The following is a 27582-nucleotide window of genomic DNA, read 5'->3' on the forward strand; positions in this document are numbered from 1 at the left end:
ACTGTCCAGCCACTCAGAATAAAAGCAAACACCCAGAAGCAAGGAGCCAGAGGATATGTGTAAGCGTTACAGACAGAGCAGTTACAAACGCAGTATTATGATCGCAACAGGGCGATGCCAGTTTACCCCAGGTGAGGAGCCGATTGGGAGGAAAGCTGTGGCATCCTTCTAAGCACGGTCCACAAACATCAGCCAGCATTATCATTTAGTCTGCCACTTAAATCCACTCAAGAGAGAGGTCCAGCCGGGACCACACTCAGGGGTGTCTGTGTCTCCGCCACCAGAAGCATGTGGTTTTGGCTGCTCCTGTTCCCCCAGTCCCGCTGGCTCTGTGGCAGGGAAATTTCTGAGAAGACTGCCTTGTTTATGGAGTCTTGCCACTGAAACAGCAGGATGCTCATTTGCAAAGTTACAAAACACCATTTTTCAAAAGCAGCCCACAATATACGGGCTTAACGAAGACCAGCCTCCGGAGAAACTGGAAACCTATTTTTTCAGGGCTCAAACAAGCAAACAAAATGTCCAGGCAACAGGCAAATAACCCAAACAATCATCTGTCTCCAGCTGTTCCCCATTCAGCACGTGGCAAACACAGTCCTGTTACGCTGCTGTTGCAACTCGCTGCAAAGAGGAAACGAACTGCTGACAGTCAGCGTGCGATGGGGAAGCTGGATGGAGCAACCCTCTGAACAAGAACCCCTCCCCGGCATGGCACAGAGACACCAGCTGAGCGGACCTGATGCGAAAACCCATACAGGCGCAGCAACATACTCCCAAAACCCCGGTCAAAATCCAACCTATGCTGGTGAAGGGTGACAGCGTGTGCCTGATGTTCTGGTCTCGTGCTGGGGACGTGCTACCTCATCACGGCTCTGAGCAGGCGGGGGTGTGTATCGCAGAAATTCCCCATACCCTGTGCCTCCTCGGGGACTGGGGGGGAGGACAGGAGGCAGGACAGGAGGGAGCTGTAGCACGTCCCTTGCCTGTCTCCTGCCTGCTACCATCTGCATTCCCAGTGGTGGGAGTTCAGATAGGACTGCATTCAGATAGGGATACCCAGCACCCATGTGCCATCACTGTACCACACTAAGCAGAGACTGGGAACTTTAATATCATCAACTAACAAGAAACTCCCCTTTTTTTTTTGTGGCCACGTCTCTGTGATTGTGTTTTAAGCAACTGCAGGATGTTCAATCTGCTCTCCTGTGTGAGGACTTCTGCTTGCAGTCAGTTTTCTGAACTTGAGTAGCCTCAGCAGGAAGCTTGCTTGTGATATGCAAACAGGCTATTGCACATGTCTGTCTGTGGGTCTCTCGGGACACAGAAGAGCTCCAAGACAGCAAAATCCCCCTGGTGAGAACAACCTCTGCAGAAACATTTGTGCTTATTTCCCCAGACCCTGGTTCACCTGCAGCCTTTGGGCAGGGGCAGATTTAACAAGCTGAGGGCAAAAGGGGCTCAAACCCTCCCCTGTGCGTTGCAGGGTATTTGTGCCCTGGGACATGTGGGAGAGCAGCAGCTGTGACTGACGTTTGTGTCCAGCCATGGCTGCCACACATACACGGAGCCAAAATACCCAGAGTGCAAAAACTGCACCGTGAGTAAGATGGAGCTGCAGAGGGATTCCTGACATCCCCCAGGGACTAGAAGGCAGGTTGGCCCTAAGACGTTAACAGCTGTAGGGCTGGAAACCTTCTGAAAGTCCACACATGAGGCACCAGAGATTTCAATAAAGCTCTGAAGTGCCACAGATGCTCCTGTGCAATTTCTAGGAGCATCCATCTTTGAAGCTGTCCTAGGGCCAGCTGGCTACTGCTGGACTCTGACTTGCCTCAGCCCTGAACACAAGCTGGAAAGCAGCCTGCTGGAGAGAGCTCCTCTCCCCCCAGCCATGGCCTATGGTCACCTCCACCACCGCTGTGCCCATTCTCCTGCCTGCCCCTGCACAAACCACCACTTCTTCCAGGTCTCGCCCACGTAGCTGCAGCCACTTCTCTCACATCAGATCAAGGCAAGTGCTGAGCACCTGTGAAGTGTTGCTCTCTTCCCCTGGTACCATTCCATACCTGCTTTGGACTGCTGCAAATCAGTGAGTGAAATGTCTTCACTGCTTGATGCTTCCTCCCTTGCCCAGCTGGGATGTCTGCATGTCACTGCTCCAGGCATAGGCACTTTGCAATAGGAATCAGACCTTCCATGACATCACTGTGAGCTCACGTGGGGAGGCAAGGATGTCAGAGGAAGCCACAAAGAACAAACGAGGGACACAGCTCTGGCACTGAGAGCCTACACAGCACTTCATAGCATGCATCGACACGGTGTTGTCAGACCCAATCAGTTAGAGGGAAGGCAGTAACTCTGAAGGGCACATAGAATCATAGAAACATTTGTGTTGGAAGGGACCTTTAAAGGTCACCTAGTCCAAGATCCCTGCAATGAGCAGGGACATCTTCAAGTAGATCAGGTTGCTCAGAGCCTGGTCCAACCTGACCTTGAATGTTTCCAGGGATGGGGCATCTAGCACCTCTCCGCGCAACCTGTTCTAGTGTTTCACCACCCTCACTGTGAAAAAGTTATTCCTCAAGATGTATGCTTTGTTCTGGGCAGTTTGCAGGATTTTGCAGCAGATGCTGCCTCCCTTTCTGCATAACATAGCCCCTAAGTATCTACCATCTCCTTCTCTTCATTTATTACTTCTCCAGTTCACACACCACTGAGCACTTCCCTCCAGGCTCACAGCCATAGGAATCCCAGCATTGGCAGAACAACACTGGGACTGGAAGAGTCTCTAGAGATGGATCCACTGGGTTTTGGCTAGGGCAGTCCCCCCCACCATAACTCCTTCAACTAACAAACACTGTGCCTGACCCATAGCAGCATGTGGGTACACCACACAGCCTCAGGGCTGCACAGCTGTAACCTTTGCAGAGCTCCAACCTTCTTTTGGCCTTTTGCTCATGCTGGGGTGAACTCAGGGCTGGAATTAGTTTTACTGCCTGGGCTGATTAGAAACTCTACAATCATCTGCACTATTTAAATTTGCCTCAAGTGCACTTGCTGTAGGTACTAGCAAACTTGGAGGGTTTTGCACCAGCTAGAAATGTTATTGTCACTTTTCCTGGTTTCACCTGCTTTTATTGTTTCTTCCCATTAGCTTGCACTGCTTGATTGCATTTTATTTTGTTGTTTGAACAAGCATTTCCTATTTATTGCAGTATCTACTCCCGTGTGAGTCCTCTGTCATGGAGAGACTCAGCCAGGCACGGGAGGAGAGAAGATAGTGCTCCTGGCCCTGTCCATGTAGCCAGGCAAAGGAGAAGGGCAGGATAAGCAGCGCAGGTAAAAGCATTAGCATGGCACTAATAGGAGTGCAAAGATGCAGGTTATTTCTTCCCTCTGATCACCTGCAGGAAGGGACAGCTGAGAATACCTGCTGTCCCAGCAGCTCATCAGGAGGTGATTGCCCCTCTGATCTTACAGCAGAACTGCATGTGCAATCACTCCATCATGAAGCTCAAGCTAGTGACCTGCTTGAGGACCTTCAATAGCAGTGTTTAATGTGGGTCCTTTCTGTACCAGAGGTTCTTGTGTGGGCAGGTTGGAGAAGGCTGTAATTTCTGGCAGAAAGGTGGAAAGAAGCAAGGCAGTGGAATATGGGGCCTCACTGGTTAACCCTGCTCCGCTGCAGCCCAACCCAAACCTTTTTCACCATTTGTTTGCATTAGCCCCATCCTTTACTAAGTGATTGGCAGCTCACCAATCACAGAATCACCGTACAAAAAGGGCAGCGCTTTTCACTTGTGGGACATTCAGTGTAGGCTGGTCCAGTGGCTAAAGCTGAAGAGAACTGAACAAATTGATTGCGAGGGAGGAGGGGGAATATGCATGGACTGTTCCAGAAAGAAATAAAGGAGGGGAAAAAGAGGAGATAGCTGCAACCAGGGTGCAGGGTTAGAGTGAGTTATCTGGGATTTCTGGACAAGGCAGCTGTCCCCATATATTGTGTCCCTGCTGCTGTTCAAGGACATCACCCCTCTCCTTTCATGTGGAGGGACAGCAAGAAGTTACTGAAAGAGGTGACAGCAAAAAGGTTTCCTCATGGTGTGTCCCACCAGTTTTGAGCCAAGCATAAGGTCTTGTGCACTGGCCCTGTTAGGTGGACCCTGGGTGTCACTACAATTTGTGTAAGTCAGGTGAATATTGCGTACCCACACAGCGATTCCAGCACACCAGCATTTCAAAGGGCATGGATCAGGTCAGAAATCAGGCATCCAGCAGGGCACAGCAAATTTACCTCAGGCAGGGTCTTCACTCTATGCAAGATAGCAGGTGCCAGTGTGGGCAGAGAGGATTTGCACAGGCATAACGCTGATGAGGGGCTGCTGGCTGTGTATTTTCATGCTTTTTGGCTTGTAATGTTTTTCTAAATGACCATGCTGACAACCCAAAGCTCTCAGACTTCCAAGCTTAACCCCAAATATCTAATTTTTGAGCATCTGTCTTTTTCAAACTGCTTTGGAAAAAATAAATAAAATTAACAGCAACATTCACATAAATTAATGATTTATTTGCAACTTCAGTTTTATTTTCACAGCTTTTTGATTGATATTAGTATACTTGACAGGTTCAATTTATATGCAAATCAGCTTACATTCATAATGTAAAGAAGCAAAACTTCCTTTCTCATGCTTTGCAAATCATTACACCCTCTAAACACTTTTCTTAGTCATATGTTCCTCAAAAGCATCAGTTTTCACCACAGATCCCTTGTCCTTGCTATCCATTAGCCTCACAGAGCTCTCAGGGCTTTGGGAACAAGCCATTTTTGTGGGGACGCATGAAATTAAGAGTGGGCTATGCTGTACCGCAAACATACAAGCATTGTAAGCTGTGGGCTCTTGCAGTGTATGTGTGTGTGCCAGATGTTAGAAGATCACAGATGAGGACATCAGATTTTCCAGTTCCTGCTTCTGGCTGTTTTCTGCCATACCTTTGCTCCCAGCTCTAATCGGTGCCAGAAGCATTTTCTTAGAAAGAGCAGCTCTGCTGGACAGCTCTTTCCCCTGTGTGTCACAGGCTTTGCTAACCGAGACCTGAAAAAGATCCAGGATCTCTCCTGTAAATATTTACATAGATACAGGACTGTAACTGCTCTTAAATCGAAAAGTGGAGGAGCAGAAATGGCATGCGGAACAGAAGGATCTATTCAGAGAGACCTGGAATGGAAGGAGAATGAACAACTCTGACGACTTCTCCAGAGTTTGCCACCTGGGACTACCCCGCCGAGTGCTGTGTTCTCAGGAAGGTCCTGATATGAAGCCTGATGAAATCAGTGGAAAAAATCCCTCTGGTACCAAAAGGTTTTGGATCAGGAACTACTCTTTCTTTCCAGTTCGCATCTGAAAAAAAATTCTCTTCACCAGCTAGACCACTTGGTGTCTCTCTTCCACTGTTCCTTTACTGTTATTTAAAGAGTTTCAGAACAGACCTGGACATTATTCACAGGAACAGTGCCTGAAAACAGGGGAAAGCAGCAGCAGATGTTGAGGAAACATGATGTGTTCTTTAGCCAAGAGGACGGACTCTCTTTTGATGTATTTAGCCAATACTCCCTTCTCGTGACAAAGCAGCCAGCCTTCAGAGTTCTCACACAAATCATGACTTGAAGAAGTGGTGGTGTTAGATGGCCCGTGCACAGGCCTTGGGAATCAGGAAGCTGGAGCCTTGTGGCTTTGGGGAAGCCACAAAACCCTCAACTGATCAACTTCCCCATCGTGGGAAAGGGAGGGTTCACTTGTTTGCTTACCTCAGAAGGCTGTGGTGAAGATTGAGGAGAGCTTTGGAAAACACCCTAGTGGCCTTTTGTACTGTAATTAAGCAAAAAAAAGAGTTGCAAAATAAACAAAAGCAATAAGTACAATTTTTTCCAACCAAAAACTTCACAAGAATGAAAGCATATATTTCTACCAAGAGAAACTTAAAGGACTGGTAGTTTCTTAAGACAATGACCGTATTTTCGGATGAGTCTGTGTGCAGCACACAGTGACGCCTGTGTAAACATGCACTGTCTTTAGTCATGGCTCGCTGCCACAGGCCCCACCCCTAAAACAACAGGGAGGAACCAATGGGCAACTGAGCGAGGGAAGAGCTTCTGTTTCAGTGGGAATCCCAAAGTTTAGGCCGGGTGGGTGGCCATCTCAGCTGGACAGCTGGGCCTTCCAGGTGAAGGCGCCGGCGCTGTCCCACCCGGAGGTCTGCCGGCTCCTGGCAGGGCCAGCCCCGTGGGGAGAGGCCCTCAGGGCCCAGTGGCCTGCGCCCCTCTCACCCACTTGCTGCCCACCGTGCAGCCCTCACCCGCAGCTCCAGGAGACGGGGACCCCTAGAGCTGCACTCCCCGCCACCCCTACCCCTCTGCCCCAACACAGTGAAGCCGTCCGGGCGAGGAGCGGCGGCTCCCGCCGCGGTGGGGTGAGGTGAGGTGAGGTGAGGTGAGGTGAGGTGAGGTGAGGTGAGGTGAGGTGAGGTGAGGTGAGGTGAGGTGAGGTGAGGTGAGGTGAGGTGGGAAGGGCCCTCCCGGGGCGCTTCACGCCGCAGAACTACAATTCCCAAGAGGCCACGGGAAGGCACGGAGGCCTCTCCGGCAAGGGGTGCCCCGCATGCGCACTGCGCCTCTCCAGCATGGCTACGGTGCTGTCCCGGGCGCTGAAGCTGCCAGGTAAGGGGTCTGTACCTGCGGGAGGGAGCGAGCGACGGACCGCTCGCGCTGCACCGGGCCGGGCCGGGGCACCCACGTCCGGGTGTGCCCCTGCAGCGGGGAGGCGTGGTTGCCGCTGCCTGGGGGCGGTGGGGTGCGTAGCCATGGTGATGTGGCGATGTGGGGCGAGGCCCGGCGCTGGAGCGAAGGGGCAGGCCCGGCAACCCTGGGGGCGCAGGCGGTGCGGGAGGCCCGGCGGCCTCTGCCCGGCTCCCATGGCGGAGGGAGGGCTGCGGGGCACGGGGCAGTGCCTCGGGGCTTCGGGGCCGGCGTGTGTGGCGGCGGGGGACCTGGGCCTGGCCGCGGCCCTGTGAGGAGCCGCGCCGGGACTGCGCGGGAGGAGGCGGTGGGTCCCGCAGGCCGCGCAGAAGTGGGCACAGGGCTCAAGACAGTCGCCACCCCTGCGAGAAAACGTTAGTCCCTTTCTGATCCACCTCTGCCGGGTTTTACCCCCAAAAGCCAGGCCAGGAGTTTGGTAAGTGCAGTTACCCAGGTAAATGTTTAAAGTCTGACTACCACCTTTGCATACCTTCCAGACAGATATCTTCAGTGAGATGAAAGGATATTCGGGCATAAGGGACTATTGTGTTGGGGAACCAGATCTTTCAAAGATAAGACAGTGAGCAGCAGTCCAAAAAACATTCTCTTCAGAGAGGAGATTAAAAGGGAATGAAAAGACATTGTGAAATCAGATCTTGAGAGCGTGCTAGTTGCTGTTGGATGGACTGGAGATGGTGCCAATGCACCTGACTACATTAATTCAATGGGAAAGTGCCTCTTGCCCCTCCTGACCATGTCTTGCCTTCAGGACAGTCGTGGGACAGAGACAGGGCCCAGCTGTGCACTGCTGGGGGAGGGCTCCTTCCCAGCACCATGCACCTCTATGGTCCTGCAGTGCCCCAGTCTGTGAAGCTGCACTCAGTGGGCAAGTTGTACTTTCATCCTCCATCATTCCACGAAGATCACAGTAATGTCTTCAGGGCCTTCCTGCCAGCTTTTAGTAACCCATACCAGATCTCATTCAAAGAAGTTTTGTTTGCAAATCAGTTTCTTCCTGGTTATATATATATATATATATATGTTTGTCAAAAAGGGAAGGAATACATTTTACATGAAGTTTATTTAGGAAAAGTGCTAACTGGCAGGTACAAGTGTGTTTGTTTGTGACCACTGGGGGACTGTACAGTAACAAGTACAGATCTTTTCTGGGACCTCTGGAACCATCATAAGCTCTTTGATACCTGCTGTTGGGAGGTACTGATTTGGAAAAGAGCCTTGCAACTGCAGTTAAGAAAACAGTTCTTGCATCAGCCCTTAGGTTAAGTTGCATATATCACATCTTGTGTGGTTAATTCTTGAAAATTGCAGCTTTCAACAGCAATGAGAAAGCAGAAAGCCTGTTGCTATAGCTGTTTCTTTCCTGATGCATCTCATTATATTAATTATATCAATGTGGCAACTTATCTCCCCATGGGCTTAGAGATATGTCTGCAGTACCCAGTGACTGGTGCCTGCCAACTGCCAGCTGGGGAAAAAAAACTAAAAAACAACAGAACATGAAACGAGTACAAAGAGTATGGAACTAGTATGTCATCATTGGAATAACGCATTGAAAATTGTACTCATCTAAAGTCTGAGATTTGCTTTTTTCACTCCAACGTGAGTGCAAAAAAAAGCCTTTCTAGTAAGTCAAAACCAAAAAAAAGATTACCATTAATATCTTTCAAGCCATCAGGACTAGAAATGAGTATTTCATTATGAGTGGGACCTGATTCCAACACAGATCACCTCACAGATGCCTCCTTTCCGAATCGTGATCATATGATTCATCTTTTCTTCTATGAGAGGTCACATTTTTCTACTGCAATAGTTGCAAGAGCTGCCTGTGCAAAAAGTGCTATTAGGAAAATGCACAGGGGATTTTCAAAGTCATAAAGTGCAGTTTAAAGTCCAGCTGCCCTTTAAAGTTGGTAGGTTTGGAGCATTATCTCTCTTCTGCCCTTGAAAACCTCCCTCTTTAGTATTTGCTTTTTCTTCCAGTGTCTGGAAAAAAAAATCTAGGGCAACATGGCCAATAATTTAGCCACAAGACCACGAGCAACTGTTCCTCAGATTGATTGTAAACACAGGCCACTGACTGGGAACCTCTGTTTTATCACTGGTGCAGTGGAAAAACCGGAATAGAATTTAGAACAGGTCAGAACAGAAGCAGTTTATTTACCATACCTGTAGGAGAGAACACAGAGCAGCAAGGAAACTGACTCTGCTGGTATGAACTCTGTCCCTGTAAAGTGGATACACTTAGACATGGTATGCCAAAGACAGATAACAAGATGTGAGTTATACAGGTCTGTTACATACACAAGGAAGGCCACAGAGCTGCTCAGGGTAGGTCTGGAGTCTGTTTTCGTTAGTGCAGGAAATGATTTATCATGAAGGTTACGCAGTGATTATCATTTCAAGAGATAGGGTGAGAGTTTGACCAAGAGGCGGACTTGGGTCTTAGCATTTCTGCTTCCATGATGGAAAGTTGGAAACTGCATGGGAGTATTGGATTTTCTGATAGCTTATCACTTGCAACAGAGGCAGTTTTAGCTTTCTCTTGATGGACAAACTGTCTTCCCCCAGCCTGAGCCTTGTTGTTGACCAGAAAGGAAAGAATTTGATTTCTGGAGCACTTCTCAGTAAATTATATTTCTCTAAGTGGTGTGTGACTGCTCTTGTTTTCACACATTCTTTACTGCTGTTCATGTGTCTCTATGTTTTTCTGTTGAAAAATCATTTGGGAGTGATTACTGGAAGTCAGGTGTGGTATCCCCTCCTTCCCACAGCAAGTGACCTAAAACTTAGATGAAGACTTATGTTCCTTCTGCTCTCTCTCCAGCCAGGTGAATTATGAGTTATGTATTCTCTGCACCACAGAACAGCCTGTCCTCACCAGTCCTCCAGATGCATTCTGAAACACCTATAGATCGATTGTTAGGGCTCTCTCTGAACAGTGAGAGATGAGCATTTAAATCCTCTGAGATTAGATATGCAATTGGGTTTCCCATGTGCTATGTGAGTGCTTTAACAGCCATTGCTAAAGGGCCATCTTCCCTCTTTTTAGCTTAAAAAAAAAAAAAAAAATCAGCAGGGCATTTTATGCCCAAACTTACTGAGTGGCTGTGGCTTGTGAGAGTGCCAGCTAACCTTTTGAGGAAAGATGGGGAGAAGGAGTGCCATTTTTTGGTTCCTGGTCAGGCTTATACATGAAATAAGACTGAGCAGCTCTCTGCTTTATAGCCCTCATATAACTCAATAGATCCTTTCCAAAAGATCACCAAAAGCTGTAAGTCATTACTGTGTAGTAGCTGTTTTCTAGCCTCTGATCAGTGGACTGGGATTCTTACCTGGTTCTTGGCAGGAAAGGTGTTGCTGTTACAGATCATCTGTGGTGGTTGACACCACTGTCTATGTTCCCAACACCACAGTCCCAGCCAGTTCAAGGAGTGAGTGAGCCATAGTTTCAAGGTTCTTTCTGTCTCCTAGAGATCCAGAACAAAAGTGTTCCAGATAAAGCTCATTCCTAGCAATGCTTTTTGCCCCAAGGATGAACAGCAGGTTTCAGTCTTCTGAGTTGACTGTCTGGCATTAAAATAATTAAAGTATATCTGAATCACAGTATATCTGAAGTGTAAGTATGCTATTGAGTTGTTTTACTCAAAGCACACCAGTTTCCAAAACTGGGAGCAGTCTGGTTGACATAACTTTGACTTCCCAGACTAAAGGCCATTTACTCTTGGGCCAGCAGCATTTGCTTTTCATACCACTCTGACCTGGCTTGAACTGGCACATCTGGATCTGTAGTGAGAAGCTGCAAATATCCTGCCAGCAGATCCTCTCTGGAATTTCTTGTTTTCGCTGAGTACTCTTTCAGCAACTTGTCAACACAACCTCCTGTATAGATATCTGGGAAGTTCATGCTGCGCTGTCACTGCAATCTCTGAGCAGAGAGCTGTGTGCCACCGAGGTTGGTGGCCTTCTATGCTGCTCACAGGATGGAGCCAAGGTTATCAAGACTTCCTAAAAAGCCCACACTTTGAACGCATGTTTAGGGCAGATCTGTGTGAAACAGTGCAGAGTCTCACAGGGATATATTGGACCATCCCATAGGAATGTAGTATCTTTTAGCTGGGTGATCTACCTCCACGAGGAACAGCTTTTTGGTGTGTATGTACACCAGATTGTTTTGAAATTAATCTTTCATAGAAGGCCATAGTTCAAAAAGGAAGGGTCTGATTCTGATATGTGACCTCGCTGGCTATCTTTATTTCCCTGTGTTCAGTGTGGGTGGGTTGTCTTGGCTGCTCTACTCGGTGTGGGGCATTTGGCCTTTAGTGGGATTGACAGTTTTTCTTAAATCCTAAAATTGACACTGAATACCATTTATAAGCGGTACAGGAAGGGGAAGTGAAGGTCTTTTCGAGGGGCAAGAAATGAGAAAGAAATGAGATGCACGTGCTGCAAAATAGATTCTACGTGATGCAAAATAGGTGTGTTGCACTAACTAGATACTACAGTACATCTGTAACTGTGAGTCTGCCTTTAACAGGAAAACCAGAAATAAGGCATACTATCTCATGCAGGAAGAATAATCATGAAAGCCCTTAAATTTCCGCTCTGTAAAGCCTTCCCATCATCTTAGTGTCTGAGAGTGGTTACAGCTTGTGTATTTTTGCTTATTGTTTATGCCTTGCATGTATCACTTCAAGCATCTTCGGGCACAAGTTAGCTCCTGTCTTGGATCAGCTTTAGGCAAAGAGAAACAAGGCAGATATCTGGGACAGCAGAGTCCCACCTTGGAACAGGAGAGAGAGAGAGAGAAATAGACCGAGACACTGCAATCATCGGAGCAGTGGCCATGGCTCCATGCCCAGCCTGGTGGCGCAAGGCAGCTCCCTGAGACGTGATCTTCCACTCGTAGCTCGGGGCAGTGAGTCTGCGTGATCTTGCCTGCCCCCATAAACAGATGGCCCTAGCCTTACGCCATATGTACAACTGGGCTCTGCACCTGCCCTCATCCCACTCCCTGCGGCTGTCTAGGGCTTGGGGGAGAAGTCGTCCATGTGCCAGGCAAACACCTTAGAGCTAAGCTACTACCTGAAGGCATCAGTGCTAAGTTATCTATCTTGGCAAGGCCAAGCACAAGCTGTCGACTTTGGTGGGAGCAGGAACAGAGCAGGAGCACTATTGCAGGGGCTGGAGCACTTCCTCTCACATTGCTGAGCCATGCAGAGAAGGTGGTGTCTTAGAGAGGCGGCCCTGATCCCTTCAGACACCAGCATGTTACTGGCCCAAAAGGGCAAAATCACTTTGCCCTCATCTTCAGGGATTTGATACCCATTTTTACCAGCACTGCAGAGAAACTGTGTGCAGTGCTCTATCCCTTCTATCACTCACAAAGCGGCATAGCAGATGTGGCACACGAGAAGGCAGCAGTGCTGCTTGGACCAGGCAGGAAGAGCAGGGGAAAAATGAGTTGCAGAGGGGGGGCCCCTCAAGAGAACACAGACTACAATTGAAGAAGGACTGTGTTGGGATTAGAAGTTCGCAAATGCTAAAGGAGTTCAGAGTCTGAAGTCAAGAGAGTGCTGCAGTTTAGGTACTCAAAGCGTTAAGCATGACTTCATGTCAGCCTGTCTCATTACCAAACAGGAAAGTATTAGAATTAAATCAGCCATGAATTCCGTATATATATACACACACACACACATATGTGTGTGTGTGTGTATATATATAGAGAGATACTAGATATATACAACTTTATCTCAGGGAATTAAACTGTCGACACCTTTTCTCCTGCAGCTGCTACTCTGGAACGTGGACAGATTCTGTCTTTTCTCTCATACCTCTCACTTGCATCCATGCACAAAATACAGACTGCACAGTCCTCCCTTCTGTATCACTCTCCACTGCAGACTTTTGTCTACTGAGGCCCTGCAAAAGCAAGGACCTTACCTTTTATTTTCTCCCTCCACCTCTTTCCTCAGGAAAGAAGAGCCCAGACCTCGGGGAATATGATCCACTCACTCAGGCTGACAGTGATGAAAGTGAAGATGACCTGGTACTCAACATCCAGAAGAATGGGGGAGTCAAGAATGGGAAGAGCCCCCCTGAGGAGATGCAGGACCCTGACTCCGATGTGGAGGTTGGGATGACAAAGCAGCACACGTCAGAGAGCGTGCCCGAGGGTTATCCTGCAGAGACAGCTGGGAGTTTGGAGCAGAAGGCTGCTCCCTCCCTCATGCCATACCTGCGCACAGCGATCTTTCTGCTCACTGTGGTGATCTCGATGATTCTTGTGTTGGTGTGCGCATTTCTAATTCCCTGTCCCCCTAGAGACTTGCATAACACCTGGAACCGCAACCTAGGTCAGGGAGCAGGTGAGAAAGCCCCAGGAACAGCATCTGGCATGGGGGAGGTGGCAGCTCCCAGGCTGGGCATCGGCGGGAGAGACCTATCTGGGAGAGCCAGCTCGGAGCAGAGGCCCTTCCTCACCACTGCAGATGCTCCGAGGTAATAGACAGGCTGCGTGCTGCTCACTCTTGAAGCTGAGGCCTGTGAAATCTGGCATCAGTAGATGACAGTGCCACAAATTCTTGTTTCTGTCAACATCAAAAAACATTTTGACTTTTCTCCCATCCTACCTTTTTGTCTGGATGGTGTGATCTGTTCCATATGGAGATGGCCCAGACCACTTTAAAACATAGCACCTCCCTCTCTACATCCTGGGTTTCACCAGCAACTCCCCCACTGAAGTTTGTGGGTGTATTCAGGAGGAGAGGGATAGAAGTCTTTGTGTCTCTTAACTGGCTTAACTAACCTTATTCCTTTTGTCTTCTTGTCCTGCTTGAATCTATAAATCAACATTTGGGATCTTTTGTCATCCTGTGTGGGCCACTAGTAACATTTCTGAAGTATCTGCCATTCTGACCTCTGCAGTAAAGTAACAGTGGTTTGTGGAATAATCTCTGCCAGGTCTAGATATGTCTCTCCCTCCTTGCTTTCTGCCCCTGGCTTCCGGATCTAAGCCTTTCATAAGATATGTGACTCCCACATCACCTCAGAATGAGAAGTGGGAAGCAGACATCTTGTTCTGTTGGCTCCTCCATTTTTCCCTTTCCTTTCTCTGACCCAGATGCTACATTTCTGCCTTTCCATGCAGTGGTGGGAGCTGCCTGGAATTGGTGGTTAATTAGCAGACTCTATGAGGCTTGGCTGTCCATGAGTCTCTTTTCTGGGCCAGCCCGCTGCTCCCAGTATGGAGAATGGGCTGGGTGGCCTTTTTGACAACAGCCCGGTGATTCTATGTGAATGTTGCAGGTGGTGTGTTATCCCCACTGGAGCTGTGCGATGTGAACGGTGATGGGCTCCCTGACATCCTCATTGTCTTCACTGCCTTGATGAATGCTAGCGTCATGGGTAAGCACCACAGCTCCTTTCCATTCCTCTTTCTGTACTTGTCAGTACAGATCTTTGTATTTTTGTCTTATGCATGGGAAGAGTTTCTGCCACTTCAAATCCACTGCATTGCTCTTTTCAGAGTTCTTTAAAATGGCTGATGTGCCTGTGCTTTGTCATACTGCTCATAATTTTCATTGCAAGCCTGTGCTCCCATACCTGTTGGGTCAGCGTCATCTATTTCCCCATATCTCATCTTGGGGCAAGTTCATCTCTTTGTACTGTATTTGTGCACGCTTGGTTTAGGGGCAGAGTTAAAGTGATTAGAAAGCAGTGCTCTACAAATGGCAATTGGAAATAAGATGGTGTTTTTCCCCACCTTATTGTCTCTCAGAGCCCTTCACAAAAGAGCTCAGTCTAAATACCTCCATTTTACAGGCACAGAGGTGGAAGCACAGAGAAGGGAAGTGGCTTGACAAAGGTCACAGATGAGATTCAGTGGTAGAGTCCCAACTCTTTCCTGATCTGTGGTCCAGTGTACTGGTCATTACCAAGGGTAGTTGGTGACAGGAACAGTGATGGCAGAGCTGACTGTTGGAGCACTCTGGTTCTTCTGAACTAGCCAGTTGCTTGCCAACAGGGAGCATTATGGATTTTTATAGAGCAGCTGTATGTTGGCGTTGCAGGAAACACCCTCATGTTGCTGCCTTTTTCTCCAGGTCACTGCATATACTTGCCAGGCTCCAAATTATAGTTAATTCACAGATAATAGACCGGCTGATGGTAGGGAAGCTACTGTGCCTGGCTGTTTAGCAGGTATCGCCCTGCTTCCTCCTTCTGACTGCTTTTGCTTTCTCTGTTAAGCCTTACACCCCTCAGGTAACATAGCAGCAGCCTGCTCATATACTGGCCGCTGTTATACAGGGGCTGCCAGGTCTGGTAGCATCCTATTGCACTGGGCTTCTGAAGTCCTGGAGGTTCCCAGATGCCTGCATCTGCCCAGCCTGGCATCGCCTGAGATTACGTGAATTTGTTCAGTCTCAGAGACGTATTCAGGAAGCAAGAATACATTGCATACCCTGAAGAGAACTCTCATGGGAGCAAAATGCCTTGACTCTTCAAAGAGTAGGGTAATAAAAATGTAGTTAGAGGACATGGAAAATGCTGCTTCTCCACAGCCCAAGCAAGGCCCTCGGTATTTCAGGGCAAGTCCTATAGAAAGAAACCTGTGAGAAGCTGTAGAGTAAGTTAAAAACGAAAGAGAGAGAGGGAGATACTGTTGACTTAAAGGTTGCATTCAGTTTGTAGAGGTTGTCCTTGCATTCTATATTTTGTCGTTGCATTGTATTTATCTTTCATCACAGACATATATACAGTTCTCAGCATGCTCTGAATGGAACTAGTCATATCTAGTTCTTCAAGACAAAAGGCAGACCCTAAAGCAGGTGTAAGCATATCACAATCCTGAATCCACATAGCTGGACATCAGCCCTCTGGTGTCTTGTGCTCAGAGCATTCACACAGCGTCCAGTAGAGATAAGCTTGGGGTAGGTACTTGGTGGAGTAAGCTATGACATTGTTAGCTGTTTCTTGAGCTTGTACACACAACAGCTGTGAGTTGCATTCAGGAGTTAGTTGTTCTTGGTCCCTGCCAACCCAATGAAGAGAGCTTGGGCTGGTGCAACCCCTTAGCATAAGCCAGGTGATTTCCAGTTAGAGAGAAGAGGGATTTTGATTTAGAAAGTGAGCTCTAAATCAAGATTTGCTTTTAGCTGGTGGTCCAGATGCGCCCATTGTGTAGTCAGATCATATGTTGTTTTGCTAGTAAGGCAGGAGTCAACTGGGACTGTTGTTATTTTGAAATGTATGCGAGTTCATCATAAATTGTGATATGTGGAGATTACAATCACCACAATTATGTCTGAGGGCAGGCTGAGCTAAAAGTTGCTCACATTTGGAATCAACAGTCAACTGAAACAGCATAAAGCACTTTTTTTTTAACAATTATTTTGTGCTAACTGGTGAATTAGTAAAAGACCCCTGAGTTACACCAATTGGATGCTTTCAGTCTGTTTTTCACAATAATAAAACTCATTTGGAAAACAAAGGAAAAAGCTTTCAGATTGCCAGTCACCTTCTGCTGCTCCAGAATTACAAACCCAGGACTTTCACATGAGGTGGCATCTGCTTTGGGAGTCACTTAAGGTTTCCCCTTCATGCTAGCCATTGTCTTGATGGAGAGGGGATCAGTCTGGTTCGGCAGCAGTACATTTCACACCAGGAAGTCAGCACAATTGAGCAGGTTTTCCCCAGGATCTTGGTTTCTCTGTGCTCAACTAACCACATTTCTTGCTGTGAGCTCAGGTCCAGCCTCCACAATTGTCTGCGTTGTTGGCTGACAGCCCAATTTGGAGATCACTGCTAGGCTCTGCAGACAGAGAGACTCAGCCATGGGGTGGGATTTGACCTTTGCTTTCAGGCATTGTGGATGTGACTGGTTTGAGCCACTCAGCTCTAGGAGCTAGAGCTGGAACTCAAGCGCAAAGACCAAAAGCATCATGGACATAACCTCTGATACCAAAGGATTTCACTGTCTCTTTCCTGCCTCTTCCAGGTGTCTCTAGGCCCTCCGTAACTGTGGTGGCCCTTTCGGGTATGAATGGCAGCACCTTGTGGTCCATCCAGCTTCCAGAGGAGACTCGGAGTGTGCAGTGCAAAGGGCTGTCATTGGGGGCACCTGCAGAGCCCGTCTGCCTTGTTACAGGAACATCGAAATTCCTTAGCCTTCTCAGTGCCTCCACAGGTAGAAACAACTACCAGCATATTAGAAATACGCTACTGCTTTTTTGTTTTCTTTAAAGGACTAATAAGCGTGAATGATTCAGGGCTGGTACTTCATGGTTGCTGTTATCTGGTGACACACAGGAAGGAGTCAAAACACCAATGAGTTTCTAGTTAGACAGGTTAACAGAATCCACACCATTGCTGCTCTGTGGCAGCATTTTCATCCTACCATCTCAGACCATTTCAAAGTGTTAATCTTATCCTGTAGCATCCCCATGGCATAAAGGATATGTAAGGTCTGTTCTCATCAACGTTGAGCTGTTAGTACAACTCAGCACCTACCTAACAGCCCTGAAAAGCTGAACACCATTCTTGGAGAAGTTATATAAGGATGTATGCTACAGCTAGGAAACCTTCCAGAGAAATTAGGCCCATAGAAGAATTGATTAGATGTGAATGAATATTGCATTTTTAATCACTTGGTCATGTGCTCCTCCATCCTCTGATTGCTGTTTGTTCTACCACGTTAATTCACTGGCAGAAATATTCATAAGTAGGTTTAGGGATGTTTTTGGAATCGGGACAGAGAGTGGAGAGATACAAGAAACCTTGGGTTTAAGTGACACATCCAGTCAATGAGCAGCGACACTTGCCTTGCAAAGGCTTTTTTACTTGCACAGTGTTTGCATGGTCAGGACCATAGACTGTCTCCTTTACCTGCAGTAGTAGTGTTATTAATGTGTGCAAGTGTTTGCAGGTCTGGCCTTTGGTTTCCTTTCTCATGCAGGGGCAAACCCTATCCTACGCAGCAGCAGCAGCAGCAAAGCATTTTAAAACTCTGATTGAAAAAGCAAAAGTCTTGGTAAAAGAATCATGGAAACGTAAAAGCATTGAATTACATTTTGCCTTTTTTGGGTGTTTATTTGCCAATTTGCAAACCAGGTTTTACTGAATTTCCGGCTGGGTCCATGCTGGACTGCTGAACCATTTGACATCATGTCTGCTAACATGCTTTCACCCTGAGGTGGAGTGAGCATGCCATGCTGGAGTGGCTATTTCTGCTGGGAATTTAACGGAGACACAGATTCACAGATTTGCACTTTGAATATCAGAACTGCCCATCTGTTCCCTTTCCTGGCATCTACCTACAGGCTCTACTGTTGACTGAGGAAAACAACTGCTGTCCTGGAGAGCTGCACGCTCATTTAGGTTCTCCGTCTAAGAGTGAACCTCAAATATTCTCTGCTATTTCAGAAATTGTTTTGGGCTCAGGTCTTTCTAGAGAGATTCTAAAAAGAAACCACAGCAGGACTTGAGGCATGACTCAATGACAACCTGAAGAAATGCTGGGGGAAGAACGTTGCTTCCCACTACAGCTTGCCCCAGTTTGTAGGCTTGTCTTTCTTCTTCTCAGAGAATGGAGGAAACAACCTGTTTTGCCCCCTCCTTCAAGAAGGTTTTGTGGAACTCTCTGGGGATGCCTGCTGGTTCCCCAAGTGCTGCAGGTCTCTCTCATCCTGTTCTTCCTGCAGGCAAGACCATCTGGACACTGAACTCCATCCACCTTTCAAGTGGGATCCTGGCTGCACCGGCTGCAACTCTTCCGGATTTAGATGGAGATGGGATTAGGGATATTGTTGTTCTGGCTCTCAAAGAGATACAGGTACAGCATATCCCTGCTCAACGTTTGAAACGACCTTGACTATCTAGAGGAAAAACAGAGAACCTGATGTTGAAAGGCTGTAACAGGAGCTGCAAGAGCCCCTAATTGTCATTCCCTTAGATTTCCATGAAAAGCACCCGTTTCTTTTCAGTAGGTCAGAGCAGTGAGATTAAGCAATAATGACACTACCAGCATTTCTTGTCAGCTGGGAATGAACAGAAGGGTCATTATTTACCCTTGGCTGAGACTTGAGAATTACCTGTTTCTGTTCACTGAAGGCTTGGTTTGAAGTGAGTGTTTAGCAGCATAGGGAGCCATGTTGAGATAGGTCTCTGGAGAAAGGAGCATTCACCTTATCCAAAAGAAAGAAATACTTGTGTGATTAATTCAGATGCAGATTTCTTCCATGTTCAGCTGTCCCCGCAATTCTAGGATTAATGTCACTAGAGGAGTTCACGTTTTTGAAGTCCCTTCTGTCTTTGATGCATTTGCAGTCAAGAGAAAAGCACAACTCCCAGGAAGGCAGCCTGAGCAAAGAGAGAGACCACTAGGCAGACCTTGTTGTGGGGGGAAAGAACAATGGCGCCTCATGCTGTGGGAACTGGGGAAAATTCTGAGAGCACAAATGCACGAAAGCACTGCTAAAAATCTCTACATCTCTCTCTTTGCAGCCTGATGTGTTTTTCATCTTGGTGTCAGGAAAGACTGGGACTGCTTTGGGTGGTCCTGTGAAGTACAGCACCAATGGAGAAGGGAAAGTGATTGGCCCCCAAGTCCACATTACCAGTCGGGGAGCAATCTACATCCTGTTTGGTTTTGGTAAGATGCATCTTGCCTCTCTAGCGCTTTGCCTTGCTGAGAAAACATTAATTTTACCTAAAATGGCCCAGACCACCCCTGGGATATTTCCACCATGCCTTCTGCTGTAAAAGCTAGGAGTAGAGGGCATGGGAACAAGTCTCGCTGCCATGGTGTGGAAAAGTACAGGAGCAACAATACCTGCTAGCCTGGAATACCATCATGCCAGGGAAGTTCCAGCTCTGGGCACTTCTTTACCTTGTACCACAACTGCAATGGTCCCAAGGACCCTCCGTGCTACTAGGAAGTTAACTTTTTCAGGCAGGACTCTTCATCTTTACTCTTCCTGGCAGGTAATGTTCAAGCAGTTGCCCTGAGGGATATCTTTACCCAAGCCAGAAACCGGGACAGCTTTCCTGCAATGCTGCAGCAGGAGGAGCCGGAGTGGGAAAAGCGCAGATCTGTCAACCTGTCAGAGCTCATTGACATTTACAGGTAGGAGATGGACTTGTCATCTTGCTTCTGCTGGGAGAGGAAAGGTAGGGTAGGCACCTCTTAGCGCTCTTAGAAATGGTCCGTTCTACTTCGATATTGTCCTTCTTTTCATTGTCCAGTTGATAACAGTACCCTGGGGAACACGTTGTTTCCCCCTGTCCTGTGGTTGTCCTAGTAAAAGAAGCGCAGAGTATGATAAAAGGGAGTCCTTTGCTTCTCCCGCTCCTTTTTCCTTTCCTCCACCCCTATGCATATCTAGAGGAAAAAAAAAACGGGTGTTCCCAGCTAATGCAGTTCCTTTGTGAAGCTCAGTCTATGTACAGCGTTGTAGGCCTGGATTTCTCAGCTCCTTCTTCTTTGCTGCCAAATTGTGGTCAAGGTCAGCCTGGATAGGAATGAAGGGGGGGAACAAATGTGAACCACCAAACTCCATGTTTTTTATAGTAACATTAGAAGATGTTCATAAGAGCCCACACCTGAATTTAGCCCACTTAACTGAGGAACCCCCAAAGGAAGCTAAGCTCCATCGCCAGGGAAAAGATGGGCTTCTCCAAGAATAGTTCAAATCTTAGGTAGAATGAATTGCCATGTGGACAGGCAGCTAGTGCTGAGATGTGCAGATACAAGCCTTGGAATCTCCTCTCTGCTTTCCATTTGTGCCAGTGGGGGTGTTGACTTCCTGCAGACAATGAAGACACCTGACACAAACTGCAGCAACTTGCTCATCACAAGCAAAGAGGGCTTGATCCTACTGGGGGGACAGGACCTGGAGCCCCGCTGGACCCTGGAACTGCAGAACATTAGCAGGTTACATACTGGGAACATTTTTCTGTCCTATTTTTTCCTTCATCACATTAGTGATATTAGTATTTAGAGAAGGTGTCTGACTGTGGCCCACAGATCTTAATGTTCCTTGAAAGTTGAAAACGAGCACTCTGATGGCAATCAGCATACCATCTCTACTAAATGTAAACCTTAAAATAATACTGTTCCTCCTCTAATTTCACACATGGAAATTAAGTAATTTGCCAGATCTTGTGGGTTGATAATAACCAGCAATTTCAGCTTGCCCAGTATTAAATATTTGCAAAGGGCAGTTGGGCACAGTTGAGGGAAATTATGTGGGAAACAAATTGCTTGCTCTGCTATCAAGAGGAAAGAAAGCAGCTCTCAGCTCTGTGTTACCTGACTGTCAAGAGCATCTGTAGGAAGAAGGCATTGGAACTTCATTAAGCAAAAAAAAAAAATCAGTGTTCAGCTAGGTTTGATATTCAGATCATGTCCACATTCTTGATGGCTGATGGGTGACATAAGCAATGGCTTTAGGAATAGCTTATGGCTAGTTGATCGTACTATGGGGAAAGGAGATGGACTGAAAGTGTTTTGGGCCCAGAGTCTGCAGAATTCTGGATGTGTCTGGGGTCTGGTTTAAGGGGTAAGTGGGTACTGACTAAGCAAAGCCAGTTCATAGGTGCTGTAAAATCAGTCATACACAAGTGGATGCACTAATGAATTGGAAAATTTCTCAGAGTTCAAATCGAGAAAGCTTGAAAACTGCTTTACTTGTTTCATTCACAGAATGACAGAATGGTTGAGGTTGGAAGGCACATCTGGAGATTGCCTAGTCCAGCCTACCTGCTCAAGCAGGCTCAACTAGACCAAGTAGAGCTCAGGACTGTGTGCTGTCAGGTTTTAAGTATCTCCAAGGCTGGGGACTCCACAACCTCTCTGGGCAACTACTCTTCCAGGTTGCTGCACTCCAGCCCAGTTTTTTCTGGTTCTGTGACCCGCCAAGGGACAGAGTACAACACGTGTACAGAAGCTGCTAGATGAATTTGAAATTGAATTGAAAAATAATGAAAGCAATTCTTGTTCAAGGCCACTGTGCTAAAGTCCTGGGTTGCCTGTTTTCTCGGAGTTAAGAGAGACAGAATCTGGCAGACCGAATATATTGTGGACAAGCATTTATTTAAGAGGGTATTTTTTTTTAGGACTTAGAGAAGTTCTGCGTAAGCAACACAGGCTGAGGGACAGTTTCAGCTCAGGGGTGTCACTAGATAGTCAAACAGACCCAAACCCAGTTCCTCATCAGACAAAGCTTACAGAGCTAGATGAGCTCCCCTTTTCCTGGGTAAACCTGCCCCAAGCACACCACTCCAGCCAGGCAGACTGAGTCCAGCCCTTTGGTAACAGTCTCCAAGCAAAACCACCCTGACTGCTGCAGAACTGCTGCATTTCCAGATAGCTTTTGACAAGATCCCTGGAAAACCATAAAGGAGAATCAGTAGTCATAAAACAAGGGCGAAGTTCAGAGACCATGAAATTGAGTAAGCAGTTGAAAATTGTATTGTAAATGGATGTTTCAGATGAGAGAGGATTAATAGCAGGTTGCTGTGGGGATTACTGTTAGACAGGAATAATTACTAGCCTTCTGGTTCATTTGAGAAAGTGCCAAGGGGATTTTTCAGTTGATTGGTAGCATCTAAAATACATATGCCTGCCTGCATTCAGTTTGTGGGATCTGCCACTGACTCTAACCCATAAGGGACATTAGAAGAGGCATCTTAGGAGAGCTTTAAAGTTTATGCCGATAGGATAGAACTACCTCCTAGTTCCTTTTGCAACTGGAGAGCTTTCAAGCTATAGGAGTGTCCCATGATACTGCCTTGAAAGCATTGGTTCTGGTTGCCAAAGGTGTTTGTAAAGTGAATGGCATTGTTTGATAAAGTAAGTATAAATAGTCAAGCCACAGCTGTACTCTGGCATTGCTGTTTAGCAGCCATTCTGGTATGCACATTTTAAAGGAGAAGCTGGAAAAAATTGAAGAAAAGGGCTAGAAAAAATGCTTTAACATGGAGGGTTTATATGATCAAAGGGAAGCTTGAGAGGTGAGTTCATAAGCATGTGTAATAATAGGAGCTAAGGGGCATTTTAATCTTGCCATAGCAAGAACAAGTGCCTTGGAGCAACAGCCATTCATGTTCAAGAAAATGAAAATGCAGGCATGTTTCTTTGGGTGAGATTAATCATTAGAACTGGCTGTCACGAGAAGTGATGAATTAATCTCATCTTTGTATTTCCGTAGCAAGCCTCATGGCTGGTAGACCTAGTCAAAGTCAGCCTACTGATACTTGGTTGATTGGGTGAAATACAGCAATCAGTCATAAACAAGAGGAGGGAGGACATATTCTGATGATCTTACCTTGCCATAAAATCTCTGATTCTGTGAATTTTGAGGAATCGTTTGTGCTTATTTAGAACCTTGTGTCTAGCTGCGGTGAATTTAAGGCAGACAGAGATAAGACTTAGAAAGCCAAAGGCAAGCAAGATGGTTAGAAAAGAGTTATAATGAGAGATATTCAAGTAATAGTGTTAATGTCACCCAAAAGGGACAGGATGAGAGGGGACTTCATTTAAGCTGTTGAAGGTTATGAAAAGGCTTGTAAAACTGCCAGCAGTAAGAAAACAAAAAATTATGGGCTGACATTAATGGTGAGTATATTAAGAGCCGTTTCACACAGCTAAAGCAGCCTGGGCAATACACTTTCAGCAGATCAAATCTGGTGATGCATTTTGAAAGGGCTGGGTAATTTTTTATGACCATAGCAAAACTGTACAGGTTCTCATGCTAAGGAAAGAATAATACAGAGTCATGTCACAGGGTGATAAACAGATGTCTACACAGCCCAGCAAGGGATGCCCCCCACACAGAAGAATGGCTAACAAGAATTATGGGCTGCTTGATCATTTTTCACTTTTCTGATCCACCAACAAATGATTCCTGAAAGTCAGAACAGTTCTGAGTGGATGAAAGATCTTATTTAGCATGGCAAATCCTGCTTTTTTTAAGAGGCAGAATGGAGGATGAAAGCAACTGTGCTGCCTCCATCTGAAATTCCTGTTTTTCTGCCATGGGGTTGAGTGTTTCTTTTTCCAAATTTGCAGCCAGCCTGTACCAGGTTACTTCGGTGCTGACCAAACTCTGGACTTCATGCTGCAAGCACAGACTGGAGATGGGAACAAAAAGGTAAAACAAGTGTGAAAGCAAGGAAGTTAGTGGCAGCATAGGAGTGAGGGAGGTTGGGTAGAAAGGGACAATCATTCCCTGCTCTTCGCTCTTCCCGTTTCTGTGGCTGACACTCATCACTGTGTGGCCACAGGCAACAGAGACCATGCCACTGCAAGGGGGCTCTCTGTATGCCCACACCTGGACGCCTGTTAATGCTAGATCTCTTCCCTGCCTTGAGGTGGTGGTGATAGATGGCAAGTCCGGCCTCCCAGTTTGGAACCAGGAACTCCCATGGCAGAAGCAACAGCTCGATGCACTGTCAGTCATGACTTTGGATAAGAAGTCTGTTTTTCTCTTCTGGGCTGATGAAGCACAGCCTGTGTTACAAAGTTTGGTGAGCAAGCATCCTTTCTTCACTTCGAGGTGTCTCTGAGAGGCACATGCAGTCTCTGTCTCTAATGTAATTGAACTTTAAACCTGCCATATAAGAAGGCTGTCAGGGACGTCTTTTCCTCTTGCTTTGAAACTCTGACTTCTCTGAGCCTGAACACAGGAGTTTTTGTGTGCAGATTCTTCACCAGAAAGCTTTACTGACACAAAACCAGAACTTTCTGTGTGAATTTCATTTTTCTCTGCAACACTGAGATACTTTTACTGCAGATTTATTCCCAGCACCAGAGTGCTGCTTCTCTGCATGCAGGCACACAAGTCAGCATAGAGACTCAAACTTCCAGACTGTAGTTTCACCCATCAAGCTGGCTTTGACAACCAGATCTCAACCTTGCCAAACAGAAGTTGTGGAGCAAACTCTGTTTTAGAAAAAAAATTTTGCAGGATTTCATCTCTCTAAAACCACAGAGTTTTTGATTCTGTGTTCTATGTGAAGAAAATGCAGTGTCAGAAAACTTATTTCTTTGGCAAAGCTAGACTCCTCTTTGCTAGCCAGCTGTAACATTTTTGTCTGTCTTTCATTCCAACAGCAACCTGGTCCCAGACCTGAGCGCCCAGGGCTGCACCACCTCTATCTCCTCCATCCAGTTTTTCCTACAGTCCTTTTGGACCTCACCAATGCCACGGACAAAGTCATTGCTTCAGCAGGTGAGTAAAAATACAGGAGAAACTACCTAGGCTAAAAGAAATATTGAGGGAGAGGCAGCTATGAGAGGCAATGGGGTGTAGGTGTGCCTTTAAAGGTGGCACCTGAGGTTCACCACACATAGGCCATGGGAAGTAAGATTCATCTTCCTCCTGAAGGAAGGTCCTGTCCAACCCCTACTGTGCAAATAAAAGACCCACCAAATTTCTTGCACATGTTTAAGCAAGGAAAGGTCCAAGTTTGATTTTGTGCATGTTTTACATCACAGAAGTTCCCTGGCTTTCCATGGGTCTTATGATTTAAGGCAGTGCATGAAGAATCACTACGAAACCTCTGTCACCTCAGATACACTTCTGCCTTTGTTGGCCATCTTCTCCTTGTCTCTGGAATAGCAGCTGTGCTGCTTTTTCCTCTTTCTTTTTGAAAGGGGGAATCCAAAATATTTAAACATGTGTTTTCAGGGAAAAGTAGATCTGGATTTAACATCTATACAAGATTGTACAGTCCCTGTCAGATTTCCTTGCTCTTTCGAAAGCAATTCAACCAACAGCCAGCCTGTTGAGCATGGCAGGATGTGGGATAAAAGATCGGTTCATCCAGTACAGAGTCCAGTAGGCCAGGAAGCGTAGAAAAGCTGCTACATAGTGCTACATCTAATTTGATTTGTATCAGAAACACCACTCAGTCAAGAGCAAATAGAATATCATTTTTAGAGGGTTTTGCTAGAAACTGGCTGTACAGATCATTCTGCAGTAACTGAAGAGAACTGATTTGCCCTTTACCTGTTTCCCCTTCTCTAGAGGTAAAACAATATCTGCTAACAGGTGTGACAAGGAAAGCTCTCTGAAAGGGAACTGCATTATTGAAATATGTGCATCTCCTATATCAAGCTCAAAATCATTACTTGGAACCAAATCCTTCCATTTTTGATCTAAATTTCAGTTTATTTCCATGGAAAATTTTAAACTTAAAATCATTCTCCCTGATTAAGTAAGATACATGCAATTGTAAAGTCAGACTGAATATACCCTCAGTCCAGTGGATGTTTTGACTGAGTAAAGACTGTAAGATTTCTTTTGGGAGAAACGTAATCATTTACTCCTCACCAATATTTTCTCTCCTTTTTCTGATGGACCAGTTGGAATTAATGATCTCCAGAAGGATGCATTTCACATCACTGTGACAACAACTGCAACCTCTGAAAAACAGCCAGGATTTCTCTCGGTCAGGAAGCTGGGCCTGAAATGGGCTATGATGAGTCAAGGCCAAATGGTGTGGCTAAAGGACACCACCACTCCCAAAATCAGCCGTGGGGAAGTGAGGCGATTTCTTGCCCGGCTGAAATTTGTTGCCTTTCCTCAGAAGGTGAGATTGTGCAGGAATCCCTAATGAAATCCAGGCTTTGAAAACAGCTGATCTCTTCCCCATGGATACAGTTAGGTGCTTTTTGGGATGCAAAGAGTCTGTTTGGAAGATGACTGGCTGCCCCCATAAGCTAGACAGATTTTGAGGCCCAGCTGTAGTTTGGCAGTTGGACAAGGAGAGGGATCTTAGAAAGAAGTAGGGATGATGATCATAAGGGACTGACAGACTCACAGAAGGAACACAGGGGTGGGACAGAGACGACTTGTTTTGACATGGGCAAACAAGGGTCCTGCATATAGTGGTGCCCATGTTCAGTTGCTGACTTGTGAATTAGCATTTTTCTCTACCAGACTGGATGATAATAGGTTTTGGCTTTAGTTTTTGTTTGCCTTTCCTCTCCAGCTCTAGCCTGGTGGTTCCTCAGATTTTCGTTGGACCTGTGGCCTCTATGGGGAATACAGGAAGCTGCTCTGTGAATCTTCAGGAAAACTGCTGTGTAGAGGGAATGGAGGCTAAAAGCACTTCCCCTTTCTTCAGCTCTCTGGGGAAAGCTACTGGAGGCAGGTTTGTCATAGGCGGACCTGTCCTGTACCAGAGGAACCTTGTTCAGCGTCTCCCCCTCCATATGTCGTTCTTGCATGCTTCCCTCCAGGTAACAAGGAAATGTGAATTTAGAATTTATATACATACATACATACATATATATATATAAAAAAGCCAACTTTCTTTTATATATATATATATATGTGTGTATCAATTTATACAATATATGTATATTTTTTGTATGTTTAATTTATGAATGAGATTTAGGACACTCCTTTTTATGTCCAAACAGTATTCCCAGGCAGTCAAACAAGCTCTAAGCCTAGAGCGAGCCATGATGACTCAAGGCAAATGGTGTGGCTAAGGGACACCACCTGCTGCTTTAATCTTTATATTTTTGGAGAGAAGCCTCTGTCTAGCTCCTGCAGGGTTAGTCTTGTCCACAACCTTTCCTGTGCTCTCAGCCCTCTTTTCCATTCTGTCACCAAACTCACAAACAAACTAGCTCTCTGGCTGAATTACCTTATCTAGAGAAAGATGATCCCCACAATATTTGCCAGTTCTTGCACTTGTATATTTCTTTTCCCAGTCCCATGTTCAAGACAGGTTCATGTGGGTGATGTAGAAGCAAA

At 46.4% G+C, this 27582-nt stretch overlaps 1 protein-coding gene across 1 annotated transcript; it reads left to right on the plus strand.

The window, feature by feature from the left end:
* Positions 1–6678: 6678 nt before the first annotated feature.
* Positions 6679–27314, plus strand: FAM234B (family with sequence similarity 234 member B; the record flags this gene model as incomplete). Its single annotated transcript, XM_082014217.1, has 13 exons — positions 6679–6715; positions 12787–13179; positions 14120–14218; positions 16812–17000; positions 18514–18644; positions 19316–19463; positions 19796–19937; positions 20601–20744; positions 23883–23964; positions 24185–24340; positions 24927–25044; positions 26181–26407; positions 27243–27314. 13 exons carry the CDS (start codon positions 6679–6681, stop codon positions 27312–27314), a joined length of 1938 nt encoding a protein of 645 aa, XP_081870343.1.
* Between the last annotated feature and the right edge of the window lie 268 nt (positions 27315–27582).

Source organism: Phaethon aethereus (genome assembly GCF_964289735.1).
Source record: "Phaethon aethereus genome assembly, chromosome: 1".
Lineage (NCBI taxonomy): Eukaryota > Metazoa > Chordata > Aves > Phaethontiformes > Phaethontidae > Phaethon > Phaethon aethereus.